Raw genomic sequence first — 21,521 nt, 5'->3', positions numbered from 1 at the left:
CCTACCTCACTAAAATGTTTACAACACTATGGGCAGGAAGAGAGTCCAGAGCCCTGGGGGATATTAATCTAGAAAAACAAGTATTTGACTACAAACCAACACCTTCAAGCTAACTGTGTTCTTTCATACACGCATGCACACATGTGTTTGTAACGTACCTCCATTAAACTGTGTGCTACTGATAACGTGCACAGCTTGCTGTGTGTCACTCACACTGTTACCGGCATGCTCATGTGCAAATTCATGTATCTGAAAAGACAGCTCTGAAAGAAAACAAACACTACCTGCGAAACCTGATTCTGCATGTCCCCCAGGTGAGTGATGTTGATCAATAAGGCCCAGCTCCCACAGAACAAGCCAGGGTTACCTTAAAACTTATATTGAGACACTGATCTGGGAGGCTCGCTGTGGGCCACTGTGCACTGCACTGTGCTGAGGGCAGAAGGTGCACTTTCTAGCAGTCACTCAATCGGTTGCTAGGCCGACAGTCGGGACGCGGGTGACGGGGAAAGGAGACGACTCACTTCCAGGAGCTTCAGCTCCTGCACACAGCTGTGCAGCAGAGCTAGGGCGCGCTGAGCCACCTCCCACGGCCTCTGCAGGAAGAGGAGCAGGGTGCACTGGCGAGAGAACAGGTAACTGCGCAGATCTAACAGGGTGGCTTCTTGCCTCTGTATCAATTCGCGCTTCTCCATATCTATGGGCTTTCGGAGGATCAATCCATTCCAGCTCTTCACCGGCTGGCAGAAAAAAGTCAGCCAGTTCGCACCATCTAGACAAACACACATCGTGAAAGGCGCTGACTGCAGATTCCTTCACCTCACTTCGCGGGACCGTGAGCCCTAGGGGACCGACAGGCGGCCCAAAGCACCAGCCCCCCCTCGAGGCTGTGGGGGACCCGACAAGGGACATAGGACAGGGTGGTGACTACAAGAACACCCACTCGGCACCTGGCATCGGGGGACAGGATGGAGGCTGCAAGGCACAACGCTGTTCCAGGCCCCGAAGGTCGTGAACAAGCCAGGATGCGATCGGGCCGCCGGGCTGAGGGTCTGGGACACCTCAGGCTCCACAATCAGTCACCCGGGAGGAGGCATGAGGCCCAGGCGGGAGCGTGCTATGGAGTTCCTCCCTATCGTGTGCGGGGGAGCAGCCTGGCCACGGGACAGTCTTTATCTTATTTCATCTCCACACTCTTCCTGACGTATTTAAGCCTCCTGCCTGTCTGCTACTCAACCTGTCAACACCTGAGTCCAGCTCCCATAGGAAGGGCCCGCAGCACGAGGAAGACACAGTAGTGGGAAGCAGAGGGGACATCCTCTAACTGTCAAAGATTTCCAACAAGGCTCCCCAATTCTAATAGCTCAAAGACTCAAATACGGTTTTAAATTAAACACAAGCGTCTACAATAACAGGGCCGTTCAATCTAATGGAAAAAAACATTTTAATCTACCTTCCTCTCTAACAGCCACCTCTCTGGACGTCCACATCTACACTGGCACGGTGACACTGCTTCATGGCTGCAGGGCCAGCAACGGCAACAGCGTCCCTCACTAACTGAGCTGAGAGTCAGCGGCTCACTGCCCACACAGTGAGGTGTCCCCCCAGCCGTCAGGCCTTTCCTCAGCAGATCCCCCCGCTGGGGCCCCATCCCCAGCACTCTCCTGGCTCCCCCCACGTTTGGTCAGGCCTCTCTCGGAGAGCCTCCTAGGCCCCCCTCTGACAGTAACCAGCCCTACCGCCACCCTCCCCCACACCTGCATCTTCTGCCCAGCCTGCACTTGCTACCCTCGTTACCTAACTCTAAGTGACATACTTGTTTTTCCCTATGTCTCCCTTTCATGTAAACTCCATCAAAGAAGGAAGTCTGTTGTGTTCCCTACTGTGTTTAGAACAGGGCCTGCACAGAGAGGGATCTCAGGAAGTATGTGTCTGAATGAACAAAAATGAACCCCCTTATCACTTCACTGTAAAAGCTGGTCCAGGCTTACTTTTGGATTTTAAATTGCCCCAGGTTTATTTTAAAACTGAGAGAACAAGAAACTATGTAAAATATCATGTAAGAAACATGTAAGCTATTTGAGACACATACATATATATATATATATACACACACACACACATATATATATATATGTATACTATGGGCATATAAGATATAAGAAATGTAATTTTATTCCCTTTAAGTTTTCAAAATCTAATTAGTAAATTGCTTTAGTTATATGTTTCTGTCTGTGTCTCAGCAAAGTAAGAGATCCAAAGCTGAACTGCAAGAAAACTGATTGAAGTGGGCCTCAGTGGGTGACACCACATCACTCTGAGAACCAGGGCGGGGCCCACAGGCCAGGGGGCAGCCCCTGCACCTCACTCCCTACAGGTCTCCTAGCAGACACGACAATGGCTCCTGGAAATCACGCCTTTCTTCAGACACTGTGACAAAGGTTCCCAAAAGAACCCCTGATAAAGATATCTATTATAGCACTGCTTGTGGGAGCAAGAGAGAAACAACCCAAATGTCCAGCGCCGGGGTGACTGAATCAAGTCTCAGGAATCCACACTGCGAAGCACTCTGCAGCTACTGGCAGAAATAGCTTAGCGCCTCATCTGTCAGCCTAAAGAGATGCCTGCGATGGACTGCTAGTAAGAACAAGCTACAGACAAACGTCCTGATAATGTGACGCCATTTCTACCAAAATAAGTACCAAGCAAAGAACAGTGAGCACAATTACAAACTTTTTTCTTTGTACATGGGTCACTGTGCTAATTTCATATTTTTAGAAAACTTTAAGACATCATTAAAAAGATGAACACCGTTTACAATGGTGTCATGTAAGACTCACTGTAGTGAATACTCAAATATTACACAGACAACCTCTTAACCGAAGAAAAAGATCCCCACACTATGTTAACAAGGAGGCAGAGAATCAGAAGCATCCCTAGACAGCTCAAGCTGTAGAAATGACACTTTATATCTGAAAACAACTCCTTCAACACTTTCATTCCTCAAGATTCTTCCACAAGTGTGACTAACACCTAACTCTCAATTCATTCCCTATAGCAACCATGGGAATATATCCTGCATAATCTGTTTTTTAAAAAACACAGAAGATGATTCAATCATTAGGTGAATAACAGCAGCTTCCATACTAGTTAAAAGTGGGGAAAGCTATGGCGAGAAAAGAACTTGTTTCTAAAACTTCACTACTCACCCCCAGCACCAAAGTTGACAACATACTGAGAAAACAAGGCGTCCAGTTCATCGTACTGCACCAGGGCATCTTCAAACTGCTGCAGCATCTCAAAGACAAAGGCAAGCTCCTCCTAGTCACCCAAAAAAAGTTTATAAAAGAAAACACAAAATCATAAATCAATGTTTTGAAACAAGAAGCCATGAAAGATCACAACAGAGAAAAGCAAGTAGCATTGTGAATAAGTTTATGCTAAGAAAAAGAAAATCAAGTTAATGACCGTGCACAGACAGAAGCAGGAAAAGGCCAGCATGACTCCTGGAGTCCCTCTGTGAGCTGCCAGGCCTGACGGCTCAGCCTCTCGTCCTTGGTACTTCCTTGCCTCCCCAGACACACACTCTTTAATCAGAATTCTGCTCTGTGGAACAGCGGAATCATCTCCTTCATTTACTTATTAAACCAACGACTTATTTATGCCTATGGAGACACAAGGATACTAATTCTACCCTACAGGGTGAATCTCTGGCCTGTCATTACTCATTTTCCTGCACACACTGCTCCTGCTTTGGGTGTTAGGAGGCCCCTGAAGGTGGTGTGTGTGCTCCTTTGACAGACCTCCAGCTTTTTCTTGAGCACCTCCTTACTTTCTGCTTTTACAAAATATTGCTATTTTCCCTACATTAGCCCTGGAACCAATCACGTCCACAAGGAGCCCTGGCAACTTTTATTGGAGAATGCAGTTTAGAAACCAAGATCTTAGCACTAAGTCTGCTCACTGCTACTGAGGTGTCATTTTTTTCCAGACCCCATCAGAGGAGACAGCAAAGCAATATTTACATGTACACATATTAACCCTCACCTACACATACATCAGTATTTCTGAATCTATCTATCCGGCCATCCAGTTATCCAACCACGAGTTCACTGATTCTAAACCAATACCACAGTGTTCATTTGGACTCTTCTCTTTCCTTGTCACTACTCTTAGGAAATAAGTTTAATAAGATTGAAGGGTAAAGAGACAGGGTAATCTGAAAGTTCTGTCATAGTCGGTCATACAGGGAATTATGAACACGTTCAAATTCCCTGATGTTACCCAAATCATCCAAATATCACCACGATAGAAGCATCAGAATAAGAGACAAACTTTAAAATTTCTAATTAGAGTCTTTTATTTATTCAAGGTGCATTATTTCTTCAGTAATTAATATACAAGTGATATTTAAATATGAGTATTATAAAATATGAAAATCATGCTTTTTCAGGCAAAGCATGGTGAACAAAGAACAAGGACCCTAAGAGCAACACTCTTATCCCTCTGCAGTGCAAGAAGGGTCTCCTCCCCCAAGCTCCTCTGTTTCACATCACTTTGTTCACTTAACACACTCTTCCTCTTAAAAAACAAGAGAACTGATTATAGACCACAATCTTTGGAAACCTAAACACTTTTGTAAGCCAGAGTAAAGAAACCAGATTAAGACAATTTTTCATTGGAACCCAAAGTTATAAAACTATGGAGGAAACATACTTGGGACTCAAGTAATTTAACCACAGTGTCAGGCAGGCAGTAGACATCTTATCATCAGGGTCATCACCAGCGTTGGGCTCCACGGCCTAAGCCAGACCCATGGTAGACATGCAGGAGGCCCGATACACTAACGAAACCAGAACTGCTCTGAGGATAAGGTCATTTCATAAAAGGCTAGATGCCAAGCTCTGAAGCAGCAAGGCAGCTGACACAGAAATTACTCAGGAGACTCTCCAATCCTCCTTAATAAGCCGAGAATGAAGCTGGCCACTACACTGTCATTTGGTCTTATAAGTTATGTCCATATGAATGACCCTAAGAGAGCTGCCTTATCCACAAGAATGAAGAGGGAAGGAAAGAGAAGGAAACAGTCTCACTCTACATCATCACTCAGGTACCTGCACCATGAAATATTCACAGAAGCTCCAGCCTGGCTCGGTCCTCTTCTCCCTCAAGGTTCTCATGTCATCCTCAAACTTGCCTAGGTTTTTTGTAAAAGACATAAGAAGTAATGTCCTGAGTTTGGTCAGGAAGGCATTCCAGGATTCCTGAGTTCGGGAGGAGTCCTTCAAGGGATCGGAGAGCACGACACACCTGTGAAGACATGAACAGACTATGCAGAAAACACTCCAGGCACAGAACCACTGCCCAACAGCGACCACGTGCTTGGGATGCAAACTGGCTTCCTCCCTCCTCTTCCTTTCTTCCTTCTGTAACTGGTGAAAAACATCAGGCAGGTGATGAGACCTCAGATGAAGAAATGGTTTCATCGTGAGCTGGTCTAAGGCCATGTGAGCAGTCAGTGCTGTTACAAGAGGGGTGCTGTGAGATGGATGGGGGGGTTATGATGAGTCACAAGATTCAGACCCTGTCCACAGGGTGCATTGGAAAATAAGGTGGCTGCATCTCAGTTCCCAAACCCCAGGTCCCCTGCCCACTCAAAAACCTCTTTGGGTTCCCTGTGACTGACAGACTAAAATGCAGATGTTTAACATGGTACCTGCGGATCGTGACAACATGGACTAGCCTGGTTGTCCAGCTCTGATTCCAATTCTCTGTAGTTCAAGCCCACTCATCTTCTTAGGCACTCCTGCTGTTCTACCCAACACCTTCCTACTCACCCCACACAACCCTGCTCAGCTGACACATCCTCACTGACCCTCTCCCCAGCCCCTGCCCCAGCTGCTCCAAGCTCAGCCCCACCAACTCCATGACCAGTGTAGTCAGTGCACCCTGGAAACACTTTTCACTGTTAGACTCTCTCTCCCACCAGACTGTGAGCTCAAGAGTAGCATTAATAAACAATAAATAAAGGCTTAGAAGGATGGGCTTAACTTATGGAACTTCCCTGGTGGCTCTTAGAATAAAGAATCTGCCTGCAATGCTAGAGACTCAGGTTCACTCCCTGGGTCAGGAAGAGCCCCTGGAGAAGGAAATGGCAGCCCGCTCCAGTATTCTTACCTGGAGAATTCCAAGGACAGAGGAGACTGGTGGGCTACAGACCACAGGGTTGCAAAGACTCAGAGAGGACTGAGTGACTGAACAACAACAAAGGTATGATACAATGTCACTACAAAAAAACTTTGTATCCACGGTGTACAAATCTCACAGGCAAAAAGTTACAAGTGTTTCCAGTGGATCTGGAAAAGATAACCTGTTCATCCAACAGGCTGGAAAAGGTAACTTACTTTATCCTTGAAAACAATATAATCTAGAGAGATGAGTAAATTTGAACTCAGAAATAACTTCTAAATACTGATGCTATGAATTTGAACATTTCTCCTCCAGAAATATTTGAGGAGAAATGGCAAATGAACAGATTTTAAGTTTCATTTCCTTTGGGCCCCATCATACCCACTGGAGGAAGGACTGAGGATTATCGACCATAGGACAAAGGGTGAAACAGCCATAGTCTAGACAGCCCAGCAGATGAGTAATCAGTACGAAGAGGGAAATTTTAAAACTAGTAACTGGCCTTAATTCAGTCACCCCACTCCCCTCACTCTACCCCATTAGATACTGTTTCTTCCCCTGAAAGATAAAGGGGTTCAGGCAGCTCACTCCTAAGCCCCCTGCCCCATGGGAGTAACGTGTATTTGTTCACTGTATGAGTTGCCAGGGTCTACTGGCTCAGAAGTTTCTCATTAAGGCATTCTTAAGGATTGCAATCATCCACGTTTATTTCTGAGCAGATGCAGAGTTCTCTACTACAGGGATGGATGAAAAAAGAAACCTACACAAACAGCAACCACGGAAACAATATTTTCCCTCAGTGAGCCGGTGCTTATCAACCAGACAATACATCCTTTACACTCTCCATCTCTCGTTAAGACCTTCAACGTTTACTATTTCCAGATCTTCTCCTCATTAATAAAAACAACAAAAAAAGAAAGCTTCGGAAGTCCCCATCAAGCGTGGTTAACTCAGAAAAGGAGAACCCAGAGCAGCTGATGAAGTCTGGGCTGGTGGGGGCTGAGTGAGCAGAGCAGCGTCCACAGAGCAGGCGTGGAGCGCCACAGGCGTGGCAAGGAGCTCCGGGCAGGGGCCTCCCTGTCACTGGGATACTGCTGCGAAGACAACGCGTGACCCCGTGTCAGCAATACTCACCAATAGCCTGGAAATGCACAAAAACTTTTACCCAAGTTTTCTTTTAGGGAATCGATTAAGGAGACAATTAAGGAGGGGCCGGGTCTCCTCTGCTGCATCCACCACATGCTCAAGCGTCAGGCACAGGGCAGGCACTCACAGAGCAAATACTTATGATCATCTGGAAGCCAGTAAACTATCTCACCTAAACGTCAGCCCAATGAGGTTAACAGCAAACACACACATACCTGTCACTCTGTTTATTACAGAAATCATTTCTTATTTTGTCCACAATGGAAGTTCGGGGAAGTATGTTGGTTTTGTTTTTTTTCTTGGCATCATTTTCAACCACCACAATTAACCAGTCCACGGAGCTATATGCTTTCAGAACATTCTGCCACTTGGTGAGGTCATCCTTTACAGTAGCTTTATAAACTTCAGTATCCTGAAAGTAAATAAGTCACTGTGAATGCAGATTTATCAACACTCTGTAGTTTATAGAGCAAAGAAGCCTGATAACAGAGACGGCAGCACACTTTCCTGCTCTGGGGCGGGGATGCTCCATGGAAAGTCCGTGGCCGGTCCCAGCTGCGGGCGCTCAGGGCAGGCTCCCACCACGTCCCGGTGTGCGTCATCCCTTGAGACCAGGGACACCGAGGAGGTCCTCCAACGCTCTGAGGGGGAGTTGGAAAGGCAGAGGGCCAAGCACGCTGCCCACTGACACACACTCTGCTAAGGAGGCTGGGATTTTAAAACCCAGGTCTGGGGCTAGGGCCCTGGGGCCAAACACGGCAGGGTCCCCTCTGGTCATGGCCCCGCCATGACAGGAAAGGGGAGCGGCCGGTCCCGCTGCAGGCCCACTACCATCTGGGGGCGGGGGCCTCCCCGTGGTTTCCTCCACAGCCCCATGGCACTCCAGGAGCCCCCAGAACCACTCCAACCTCAAGGACACTCACAGGCCATGTCAGAGACAAGGCAGCTTTAGAGGTAACCCAGACAAAGAGGACAACCCAGGGCTTTTGGAAGTTTTTCTCATTCACATGACCTCAACAGGGGAGCCAACATGGGCCTGGAAATCAAAGCTGCTCCTGACTTGGGGCCCGAACACCAGCCTGCTGGAGACAGTAGTCCTTCTGCCCCGAACATCAACAAGCCCAGCCTCACTCTCCTCCAGAGAGAAGCAGGGAGACACAAATTCTCCTTGCTTTGTAACTCTTGTTTACAACTGACCTTATGCTCCATGAATCCACTCAGCAGATGAAGAGCAAAAATCGAAACCAAGATGCTTAATTCATTTCAATATCAGGTATTTAAAAATCTTTGGAAACTGTAATTAATGTCTACTGTCTAAATATATTCTTTCCCTCTTTGAAGAGAAGGATTCCTTATTATCCTGCCCATATTTTCTCTTAGTCTCTCTTGAATAACACTCGTGTGACTGATCTATGAATGAGTTAAATCTCAAATTCTGTATCAAGTCCCTCCCTTTCATTTAATCAGTAAGTGAAAAGTTCCAAAAAGCAGTACTTAAAAATGTTAAAAACTGCTATGCCCTCAGTTTAACTCTGAAACAACTACAATCTGAAAAAGAACTTTTGGTTATTTAAAAGGAAAACCATTCCGCAAAATTCTGATTTCCGTGAATTAATATCCAACAGTAACACACTCACATACTGCTTATTTTCCACACAATGGCAGTGCTTAGGACCAGAAGTTTTACAGGGCTGGTGTCCTGTCAGAACCCAGATACCTGACGCCTGAAAAGTGAAACCGGAAGGACAGGGGGAGGCAGCCCTGGATCCAGCAGTTTCAAAATCAAAGCACAGACGCAGATCCCAGGGCCCACTGGACAGGGAGAGGTGAGGCAGCATGACAAGCTCCAAGGAGGTCTTCCCAGGCACCCTTCTCCACAACCCACAGCGGGGGGGGGGGGGGGCAGTCACACCCCAAGGGGACACCAGCCCCTCTCCTGGGGACGCCGTGGGTGGCAGCCTGCAGGGACTCTCAGAAGAGGCCTCGCTGAGCAGCAGGCAGGACAGAGTCCCCCATAGTCCTAGAGGAATCAGGACAGAGCCCAGCCCATGGCTCACGATGGTGAGCAAACTACGAACATTCCAAGAGAGGCTCAGTGACTCTGCAGAAGAGGAACCCAAGCTGAACCCATGGGGTAAGGGTCTCTCAGGAAACCACAGAGAAGAGAGGAAAACCCCATCATGGGGGAGGGAAGGGTGACAAGGGGCCCCGGCAGGGAGCAGAACCAGAGCCAAGCCCAATGAGGAGGGCATCCAGTGCAGATGTTGGAGGATGGGGAGCTGGCTTGAGGGCCCAAGGCCAAGATGGCCTCTGTGTGGGGTCATGGATCACGTACGTGGGGAGGGGTGACCAGGACAGAGCATGAGCCCCAGACCGGGGCAGGGCACCCACACAGTGGGGCAGGGAGGACGGCAGGGATAGGAGAAGGCTCCCAGACAGCAATGGGTCAAAGAAGCAAACGTGGAGGACAGTGAGTGCCTGGCTTCTCCGAGCTGGAGAAAGTCACACACACAGAAAGGGGAGGAATGAGAACCGACCCTGTGCACCGGAACTGGGCTGTGTGTGTGCCCACGTTCACATGCATGGGCACAGAGAGTTACATGTGGAGGTAAACACCTATGTGAACACACGTGTGGGGGGCACATACGCATATACACACATATATCCTCCAATCTAGTGCTGGGCTTAGTCGCTCAGTCCTGTCCTACCCTTTGCGACCTCATGGACTGCAGCCCACCAGGCTCCAATCTAGACAGCATATTAAAAATCAGAGACATCACTTTGTCAACAAAGGTCCGTATGGTGAAAGCTATGGTTTTTCCAGTAGCCATGTATGGATGTGGGAGTTGCATCATAAAGAAAGTTGAGTGCCAAAGAATTGATGCTTTCGAATTATGGTGCTGGAGAAGAATCTCGAGAATCCTTTGCACCACAAGGAGATCAAATCAGTCAATCCTAATGGAAATCAACCTTGAATATTCATTGTAAGGATTGATGCTGAAGCTAAAGCCCCAATACTTTGGCCACCTGATGCGAAGAACCAACTCAATGGAAAAGACCCTGATGATGGGAAAAACTGAAGGCAGGAGGAGAAAGGGGTGACAGGGGATGAGATGGTTGGATGGCATCACTGACTCAATGGACATGAGTTTGAGCAAACTCCAGGAGATAGTGAAGGGCAGGGAAGCCTGGTGTGGCTACAGTTCATGGGGTCACAAAGAGTCATACACAACTTGGCAACTGAACAACAACAAAAAGGATCAAATTTAAAAGTAACTTAAATAAAGCACAAGAAAATTTCCGGGATTATATAAAATAACAGCACCGAACAAGATAAAATTCACAATGTCTAGCATCCAATAAAAAACTGCCAGGCAGGTAAAGAAATAAGAATATAAGATCTATAAAAAGCAGAAAAATCACTCAAAAGAAATAGACTCAGTAAATACAGATTACAGAATTAATAGACAAGGCCATTAAAATGGCTATTGCTGCCATATTTCATATGTTCATGAAGGCAGAGAAAGACTGATGCTAAGCAAAGACAGGAAAGATACTTTAAAAGAAGGAAAAGACCCCTGAGGAACTCAAAGAGATGAAAACCACAATGTCTAAACTGAAAAATACACTGGGTAGGACTAAGAGCAGATTAGACACTGTAGAAGAAACAATCAGTTAACGTGAAGGCATAGGAACAGAAATTATCCAAATGAAACACACAGAGAAAAAGACTGATGAAATGTCTACAATTCAAGGACTTAGGAGATGTCAATTGACCTCACACAGAGGTGACTGGAGTCCCCGAAGGAGAGAAGAGGAACAGAAAAAATATTTGAAGAAATAATGACCAAAAATGTTCCAAATTTGATCAAAATTATAAATTGCGGAAATAAAAAAGCAAAAACAAAAACCCAAAATCCAAGCACAAGAAACGAAGCTCCACCATGGCATATCATAATCAAATTGCTTAAAATCACTGATAAAGAAAAAGAATCATCAATGTATGGCAAAAACCACTACAATATTGTAAAGTAATTAGCCTCCAATGAATAAAACTAAATGGAAAAAAAAAAAAAGAATCTTAAAACAACAAAGGAGGACTTCTCTGGTGGTCCAGTGGTTAAGAATCCACCTGCCAATGCAGGGAACACTAGTTCCATCCCTGATAAGAGAAGATCCCACATGCCATGGGACAACTGGGCCTATGAACCACAACTACTAAGGCTGCGCTCTAGAGCCCACGAGCCACAACTACTGAACCTGAGCGCCTCAGAGCCTGTGTTCCACGAGAGAAGCCACCACAATAAGAAACCCATGTGCCACAACTAGAGAGCAGCTCTCACTTGCCACAACTAGACAAAGCCCAAAGGCAGCAACCAAGACCCAGTGCAGGCATTAATTAATTAATCAATTTGGGGGGAAAAAAACACCAAAGGAAAGACATTTTATGTACAAAATAACAGTAAAAAATCAAAGATTTTTCATGGGTAACAATGAAAACCAAAAGACAGTGAAGCAACATCTAGGTGCTGAAAGTGGGGGAGGGTGCGGCAGGGAGAACCTTCAAATAAGAACTCTCTATCAGGGAAATATTTTCCAAAAATAAAGGCAAAATAAATACCTCCTCAAATATTAAACAGCTGAGAAGAACTCATCACCAATGGACCTGCACTGTACAGAAGTTGAAAGAAGTCCTTCAGGCAGAAAGAAATTAACACCAACTGAAAACCTGGATCCACACAAGGAAGGGGCTGCCCCACGCAAATATGAAAGACACACTTTCCCAGGTTTATTTTCTTTAAAACATGCTTGACGGTTTACAGCAAAAATAACAACAATGTACTGTGCGGTCTACCACACACGTAAGACTGAATGTACACCACAGTAACATGAGGCAGGGGAATGAAAGGCAGTGCTGTGATATTCGTATACTGTCTCAAGCAGCACAACAGACTTGAAGGAAGGAGGTGTAACTTACAGTGGGGACTATAAACCCTAAAGCAACGACTAAAATAACACAACGGAATTTTACTTGTAAATCTAAAATCCTAAACGTTGTCAACTTGCTCAAGAAAATTTTGTTAATAAAAGAAAAAGTGAAAGTGAAGTCACTCAGTCATGTCTGACTCTTTGGGACCCTACAGAGGTGTAGCCCACCAGGCTTCTCTGTCCATGGGATTCTCCAGGCAAGAATACTGGAGAGGGTTGCCGTTTCCTTCTCCAGGGGATCTTCCCAACCCAGGGATTGAACTCAAGTATCCCACATTGTGGGCAGACTCTACCATCTGAGCCACCAGGGAATCCCATGGTGGGATTCTCCACTCAGGGAAATTTTCTTAATAGATGATAACCAAAACTAAAACAGAAAAAAAAAAAAAAAAAAAAAAACACCTCCACAGGATTCCTACTAGGAAATGTAAGTTTAAGGAGGAAAAAAATCATCTATAATGTCCACCTATATGTCCACTATAATGATGCAAAGAGCCAAATCGTTGGAAAAGACCCTGATGCTGGGAAAGACTGAAGGCAGGAAGAAAACGGGACGAGAGAGAATGAGATGGTTGGATGGCATCACCGACTCAATGGACATGAGTTTGAGCAAACTCTGGGTGAGAGTGAAGGACAGAAAAAGCCTGGTGTGCTATAGTCCATGGGGTCGCAAGGAGTCAGACATGACTGACTGACTGAGCAACAACATGATGTCCACAAACACTAAATACATCTTGCAGTAAAAATGTAAGGCTTTCATGAAAAACATTACAACACATTACAAAAGAACACAAAAAAGCCATAAAGAATGGTTCCCAGAGGAGAAGATGCATCATCATCATTAAAATTCTTCTCAGATGAATGTATTAACAATTTCAAGGCAGTCCCAATCAAAACACCTCCAGTCTTCTGGTTTTTTTCTTTTCAAACAGTTATCTATGACTTTGTAACAAACCACTACAGAACAAAGCGGCCCAGAAGACTGACTGTTCCCAAGTCTACAGCTCTTCTGCTCCACCTGGTGTCAGCTGTGGCCCTGGGATATATTTAAATTCACATCTTTAAAGACCTATATCACTAAAAATTTAAGAATGAAGATAAATGTACTTTCAACTCAAAACAACTAGGAAAAGAACAAAGTAAACTATAAGAAAACAAAAAGGAGGAGACAGTAAAAAAATCAAAGCAAAAATTAATGAGATAGAAAATGTACTAACAGTATATCAGACTAACAAATGAAAATCCTGGTTCTGGAGGAGGGGGGAAAAATCAAACTAGCTAATTTCATCAAGAAAGAAAAAAAAAAAACACACCAATATACAAGATGAGAAATAACAATTGAGAAATAACTATTGACACACAGCACATTTTAAGTCAAAAAAAGACTGCTTCATACACTTCAATGGAAAGAGATTTTAAAATTTAACTGAAATGTAAAATTTGTAAGAAAAACACAGTTTATCAAAGTAGACAAATGGTTAAAACAGACCAACTTTCATGGAAGGGATACAGAACAGGATCAAGAAACTATCCCATGAGAATGCCAGGCCCAGATGATTTCTCAGGAGAATTCTGTCAAGTTATTTTTATGAATCAAGCATAACACTGATAGCTAAACCTTATAAACACAATACACAAAAAAGTTAAAGACCAACCACTTGTGAATGCAGATGCAAAAAATCCTAAATAAAATGAACAGACACCAATGTCACATTAAGAAAATAATACTCTGACCAAGTGGAATATACCAGGAATACAAGTATGGTTCAAAAAATACCCATTACCAGTAACGTAATTCAACATATTAGTAGATCTAAGTGAGAAAAATCATATGGTTATCTCCGCAGGTATGACAAAGCCTTTAACAGAGTTCTATAGTGTATTCCTAATTTAAAAAACTCTCAAGAAAACAGGAACGGATGGAAGTTCCTTCACACACTGATTCAAATTCACCTGATTCCCACAGCCTGCATCCTACTTACTGGGAGGTACCAATCACAGGCATCACCAATCAGGAAAAAGGAAAGGATACCCACGGTCTCTACCACTAACAGACAATGTCCTAGACCAGGAAAGTAATCTGAGACATAAGAACTGAAAAGGAAGCAGCAAGACTCTCTGCAGGTGGCATCACAGGATGACTGGAAAACCCTAGACTTTGGGGCCTGGAGACACTGGTTTTCAGAATCAATGACAAAACAAACTCAAACAATAAAAAAAAATTCAGCAAGGTTAACATGGAAAAAAAAAACCCAACAGTCTCCATATACACAAAAATCACCAACTGGAAGATACAATGTGAGAAAAAAATCCCACTGACAATAGCAACAATAAAGGTAAAATATTTAGAAAAGGAATTTATTACTAAGGTTCACATGAAAAAATAAACATGCCAGAGCAACTAGGCAAACACTGAAAAGAATGACCCTGAGAGTGACCAGCCCAACCAGGTCTGAACGTGGGCTATCAGGCCAGAGAAAGCACACACTGCACACCAGCTCTGAACTCATCTCAGCCAGCCTTGTTTCAGGCTGTCGCGTGGGTATAGCAACTCTGAAACTATTCTAAGCATACTGTAGCCCTAAGCAGGTAAGTGAATGTGCCCCTGTTGTCAGGGCCAAGGTGGATAAACACACAGAACAGGTTAAGGCAAGACAGCGCCCTGGGGTAAGGCTAAAATCAGAGGCATCAGTATCAAGTCATGATTTCTAAGACATGTGCTTTCAGAGCCCTGTGGAGTCAACTGGCGCAACAGCAGGGCCACTCCCACCATGCCACGGGGACCAAGGCCCTGAGGAAAAACGGCCGATTCCAACATAGGGGTAGCAAAGGGACAAGAACCCAGAATATTCTGTTGTGTCGAAAGTTAGAAAGAGCTCAGAAGGCCGCAGGAGCCAGTTTGAAGTGACTCTCACTGGCCAAACCTGAGACAACTTGAATATCAAAATAAGGATAATGAACTATAAAGCACTAAAAGAGAAACACACACAGGTTTCTGATAACTTGGGAAGAGGTGTGTGCAGGCTGTGGTGATGTCTGGGTCAGGAAGATTCAGCCTGGTGCTAAATCCAATCTGGATGTTGGAGGATTCCCGTCACTGTGCCGTAGGAGTGCCTCCCTGCACACAAACTGCACCCACCACATGGCTTGTGCTGACCTCTGTGTTCCCCAGGAGCTCAGAGCACTGCTACGTGCCAGGCAGAGGTTGCTTATGTGCCTGGTCCAATAAAACCCCAGGCGTCGCATCTCTAACAAGTCCCCCTGGTGGACAACGCCTCACATAAGCTAGCCTAAGGGAAAGGCTACAAAGTCAGCAAAGTCAAAAGTACACAGGATGAAGGGAGCCCAGGGTGAAGGAAGCCCAGGTGTGAGCCTCCAGCCCTTTCTCATTAGAACTACAAAAACTACTCTGCATCCTCAGATCCAGGTTAAAACGACACAATCTGTAATGATTCATGTATTCTGTACACTGCTAAATGTTTATTTTATTAGAGTTGAAACAGAACAAATGACCCACAGAATTTTCTATTCATTCATGAAAGAAGGATTCAGGTTCATGAGAACAGAACTGCCAAGTACAAGTAAAGGCCAGGGTGCCCACAGCAGGAGTGTCCACTCTCTCAGCGGGCATCACAGAGCACCTCCTGCACCAGACTCAGGTGGTGAGTTAGGAGACAGTTCCCTGCCTACAGGGAGCCTGCCAACCAGTACCAGAGACAGACAAGGACTCTCAAGGAGAATAACAGCCATGTGGTGAGTACAGGGTGTTAGGAAAGCAAAGCTGAAAGGAGACATTAGAAATAGCCAGTGCCCACCAGGGCACAGTGAGACGGCTCATAAGAAGCGGAAACATAGGGAGTAATTTGGAGACTGTACTTGGTGATTACGATGAGTATACTGCACTGGGCCAGAGCAGAAATGAGCCACGGCAAAGTCATACACTTGGGTGAAGAATGGAGAAAAGAGAATACAGGAAAATTAAAACAGTAAATTTCAAAAAGTATAGCTGTCTCAGCAAAACCCAGACCTGTGAATTCTCAACCCATTATAAGCTCCCCTGAATGAACACTCACACAGCACTCCGTCCAGTAAATGTGCAGGAAGGGGAAGGTCAGCAGAGCTTTGTTCCCTTCTTTGGGCAGCAGCTCCTCTTTGAACTGAACAAAGTTAGACTCCAGGTGAATCATCTTCGGAGCCCGGCCATAGGACCTATCAACAATTGTGAACAAGCCACTGAGAAACATGAGAACGTTCAGCAGAAGGAAAAGGAAAAAAAGACAACAATCAAATCATATCTATGCATTCAGAAGTGCATAGGTGATATTAACCCTGAATTTTAATTATTATATGTTCCATTTGAAAAGATGCTATAAATTATTTTAAACAGTTAATGTGTCAAAGCTCTTCATAAGTTCCATTTGCAACAATACAGACTACTGAGAAAAATAAATGTCAGTGTACAGTCACCATATAAGAAGCAGTTTCCCAAATGTCAAAAGTGCAGTTTGAAACTACCAAAGCTTTAAACTGCTCTAATATTTTTGCGAAAGACTGCATTATCCAAAAAAGAGAACTGTCTGGTGAAAAAGAACAGGTTTCTGTTTACACAGCATAAACAGTGATAACCACCATCCTCCAATTTTTTTTAAAGGACATCTCAAGGAAGTTTTTAAAAATAATTTTTTAAATTTATTTTTGACTGCGCTGGTTCTTTGCTGCTCTTTGTGGGCTTTCTCCAGTTGCGACAAGTGGGGCTACTCTTCGTTGCAGTGCTTGGGCTTTTCTTGTTGCAGAGCACGGGCTCCAGGCATGCAGGCTTCCGCAGCTGCAGTGCGTGGGATCAGTACTTGCTGGGCTCTGGGGCACAGGCTCAGTAGCTATGGCTCACGGGCTTAGTTGCTCCGTGGCATGTAGGATCTTCCTGGAACAGGGATCAAACCTACATTGGAAGGCAGATTCTTACCCACTGCATCACCAGGGAAGTCCCATCCTCCAATTTTCCTCAATCCAAGAACAAAGATCCCATAAGCTACACCCATCTAATCGATGGCTATCACAGAGTATGGATGCTGTTTTATTATACTTCGAAAAATAAATTAGGCTACATATATCTCTTTTCCATACCTCTATTTTCCACCTCGAATGAGTTGTGTCATCTATAGATGGATTTTATTCCTTTTGTCTAACCTAAGGAATCTCCATGATAAATAAACTGAAAACAACCGTACTGAATGTTATTATGCTTTAACTTGTGAATTTTCTATTTCACGCTAGTTTTTTTCTGTCCTTGGTGAGATGAATCAAGTTTTCTTTTTCCATCCTTTTTCTCTATTAGCTTGAAAGTTTAATATTCTATTTCTTTTCTGTTGTTATTTACATTTTAATTTTGAATATGCATAAACTTAAATTTCCCTTTCAAAAAGTATAGTAAGTGTCTATCTCGCCTTGAAGAGGACAAAGATACTACACTGCTTTCTTTCTGCTTTCTTCCACATTCTGAAATTTTAGATTTTTAATTTTTAAAAGCACTGACACCATAATATAGTGAGATATTTGCTATGATTTGCTTTCAGGCACCTGCTCCCTTCACCCTGTGAATTCAGGGTTCATGTTCCTGACACATGTGTTTTCCTTGAGACACATTCCTTAATTACTTCAGAGACAGTAGGACAGTTTCTGCTCATACACCTCTGAAGGTGTTCCTGGTGACGGCATGTTTCCAGCTATCTCCATGCTGCGGCGGCAGCGAGTATAAGAGGGGAGCAGGGCTCTGGACAGCACCGTGTGGTGGCGTGCGGACACCCGGGCCCAGCCAGTACCCTGTCTCTCCAAGGCCAGTGGGCGGCTGAGACAGTCTTCCCGCTGTGTGAGTAACACACAACTCTCGAGTCAAGGTGGGGCTTCTTAGAACTCAACTCTCATTCTCTCTAGAACTCAAGTCAAGGTGGGGCTTCCCCTGTGGCTCAGCTGGTAAGAATCCGCCTGCAATGCGGGAGACCTGGGTTTGACCCCTGGGTTGGGAAGATCCCCTGGAGAAGGGAAAGGCTCCTCACTCCAGTATTCTGGCCTGGAGAAGTCCATGGACTGTATGGGGTAGCAAAGAGTCGGACCCGACTAACTGAGAGTCAAGGTACAGCCCTCAAGTCAAAGTACCCCTCTTAAATGCTCTATCTTAAGCTGCATCTTAAATGCTGTAAGAGACTGTAGACTTGCTTTTCCTTTTCTCCCTATTTCCTGATGTGGCTTTTTGTTTGCTTGGTTTTGTTTTCATTCTGCTTGACATCCAGCAGCCCCTGAAATCTCCGAACTCACTTCTGGGAAAACCTGGACACCAGTGCTTCAAGCAGGGCCCGTCTCTCTACCCACTCCACAGTCACTTCTGAAATACCTACTACACGGACATGGAAACCTATGGACTCTGCCTTCATGGCTCAGCTTTCCTCTCGGACCTCCATCTCTGGCTCTCAGCTCTCAACTCCGGAGTTCCCAAGTGCAATCTCCCAACTCATCACTCTGTTCTTCAGCTACACAGAAGTTCAGTGCATGAAGTCAAGTTTTTGCTTCAATTTTGTTTCCCAAGATCTAATCAATTATATTTTTGCCAAAGTGAAATATTCACACTTTAACATGTCAAATAATACTAAAGAGCCACACATACACACACACCCCTCTGCACCCCGTCTTGCCCTTGCCTCCCAAGGTCCTGGGCCCCGTCACCTGTCAGGGACCCGCCTGTTTCTCAGGGTGTCCGCTCTGCAGACACACAGAGGGCTCTCCCCCCCACTCCTCTGCCCGTCCTTCTGCTCCCAGAAAGATACCCATGTCTGCGCTGCTGCCACCTGTGCCTTCTCTGTCCTTAAACATTTAGGCCTTTCTAGTACTCTTCTCTCATTTAGCTTTCAAGAAGGTGAAGAAAAGGATATGCGTATTAAATCTATGCAGGGTCTCTATTCCATTTTTTTCTCATAACCCCATTTCTCATTTCTTTTATCTTTCTGAATGTTTGAATAATGTATACTTGTTTGAAATCCTTTCCAATCACTCCATTTCTTCAGATATTATTAAATTCTTCCATTTGCTGAATTGTTTTCTCTCATTCACAACACTAGGCCTCCTCAATAGTTGAATAATTTTTCTCTAAGAGAATTCTCCCAGTTCTGTACATTCTTTATATTACATTTTGGTAAATAAATACATTCCTTGTAACACTAAGCAGGCACGAAGAGTAGACTAGATTCAACAGAGAGCCTGGTAAAGTCATCCAGAATGTTAATTCTTCACGTTAGGAGGGTAAAAACTGGTGGTCAGAAAGGAATAATGTAGCAACAAGAATCAGAATTACATGAGCATGAATAACAACAGGAAATTTTTCATTCATCTTGGTTAAAATCAGATTGCCAGTATTAACAGGTATTAACAATTAATAAACAGTATTAACAATCCAAACATTTTCTATAAATAATATCTAATCTTACCAGAAGTTAGTTTTTCAGTAAAATAATTCAAAGTCAATTATTTCCTCAGAACAAGTCATTAGAGGAACAATTACAAACAACAGGGCCAATGGGAGGACTGATCTGATTTCACTCCTAATTTTAAAGATCATCCTTCTGTCCACTTTCTCATCCTTAAGCCTAGGCACTCAGGGTGACAAAGTCCTGGTTAAGATGCAGAGGCACCAGCTCTACTGAGGAATATGAGTGCACATCTCCTTAACAAAATGCCACCAGGAGTCAGAAGTCATCTCTATACAAGGGGCCTGCGACTCCAAAGCCGTGCCCCATTTCTATCATCCTAGGTCTTGTTCAGAAAACAACACGTTCCTTCAAAAAAGCCCCACAGATTACAGGCTTTCTTCTCAGTCTCCTTAGAACTCAGGCTCTCACTTTCACTGCTTCACTTACGCACACAAACACCTACAAAACAAGGAGGGAGATGCCATACCTTCTCCATTCCATCGGTTCTCTTGGAAGTTGTTGGGAAAGCGTCGGGTAAATGGAGGTAAATAAATTCTGATCTCCAGCACCTACAACAGGAAGAAACATGGCACTGTTAGGTAAACATAGGGAAAATGGGCTCTAAAATGTATTAATTGGTATTTTTAGACAATTTAATAATTTAGCAAAAAAAAAAATAATAATAATTTAGCAAAATGACATCACAAAACAGGATGATTTGTATCTTTAAAGAAGTGGTCTCTAGAAAAGCCAGCACTTGATCTAACTTTGCCCCCACTGGCCTCCCTGAGGAGATAAATTCTCCCCAAGAGTAAGAGGAGGAGGAAGAGGAGCAGGAAGAGGAGCAAAGTGGAGTCACCTGCCTGGGTCTGACAGCTAAGGAGGGCGGAGCTGGACCAACCCTGCCCAGCCGCGCACCTGTGTCGGCTCCTACAGCCACCTCTTCAACTTGGATGAAAGAGCCATGGCACTCCAGGCAGAAAAGGAAGCCAGGACAAGTGGATGTGAGTTTCTTCACCAAATTCCAGCAGGAGCCGAGACACACAGGTACTCTCTGTGTACATGGTACCCAGGACCCCAAACACACCTGCTCTCACTCATCCTCATGGGAAGTCCTGGAGGCAGATCCAACCACACACTGAGGACAGAGGAGCTGCAAGGGCCCCGCGATCAGAGTACACAGCTTGCTGGTGGCAGAGACCAGTGAGGAACTCAGGAGTCTCTGACTTCACAGCTCAGCTGTTAACTCAGCTATTTCATCCCAGCCTTAACAGAACTGAAAAATCCACTTAGCTCTCCAAAAATGAGAGTATAGCCACATCCTACTTCAGCCCAGGAAGAACCTTTCAATACCAATGGCTCAGTCTTACACTCAGGATCCTCTACCTAAGCAAAACCTTTTTCTAAACTGCATTTATATTGATCTTAAAGAAATCATTGGGAAGCGATGTGGGCCACTGACAACTTACTTATTTTACTACCACGAACCAAAACAAAATAAAACAAACAAAACGGAACCTTTCCCAAACCACATAACGATGTCAAGTCACTACAGAGAGGAGCGATGTTTCTGGGCAACTGAGCTGATCCTCAGAGAGGCAGTGGGACACGGGGACTGGACACAGATGCTGGAAGGTTGACCACCTAGGTCCATCTGAGCTCCACCACCTACTAGCTGAATATGCTTGGGAAAACCATGAATCCCTTCTGTGCCTCAGGGACCATATGTGAAATAGGAAA

The 21,521-nt window shown here is 44.6% G+C and overlaps 1 protein-coding gene across 1 annotated transcript in view; it reads right to left on the bottom strand.

The window, feature by feature from the left end:
- The window catches only part of TRAPPC10 (trafficking protein particle complex subunit 10), a 73,734-nt gene that overhangs the window by 36,508 nt on the left and 15,705 nt on the right, over window positions 1–21,521 (bottom strand). The window contains exons 2-7 of the mRNA XM_065942706.1: window positions 20,269–20,350; window positions 16,398–16,533; window positions 7,551–7,747; window positions 5,115–5,310; window positions 3,210–3,321; window positions 525–772 (exon numbers count right to left, since the gene is read on the bottom strand). Of these exons, the coding sequence (XP_065798778.1) occupies window positions 525–772; window positions 3,210–3,321; window positions 5,115–5,310; window positions 7,551–7,747; window positions 16,398–16,533; window positions 20,269–20,350 (971 nt within the window). The remainder of the gene's footprint in view (window positions 1–524; window positions 773–3,209; window positions 3,322–5,114; window positions 5,311–7,550; window positions 7,748–16,397; window positions 16,534–20,268; window positions 20,351–21,521) is intronic.

Source organism: Muntiacus reevesi, chromosome 8, assembly GCF_963930625.1.
Source record: "Muntiacus reevesi chromosome 8, mMunRee1.1, whole genome shotgun sequence".
NCBI classification, from domain to species: domain Eukaryota; kingdom Metazoa; phylum Chordata; class Mammalia; order Artiodactyla; family Cervidae; genus Muntiacus; species Muntiacus reevesi.
Note: the sequence above shows the minus strand (reverse complement) of the source record. Positions and strands in the feature narration are given on the sequence as shown.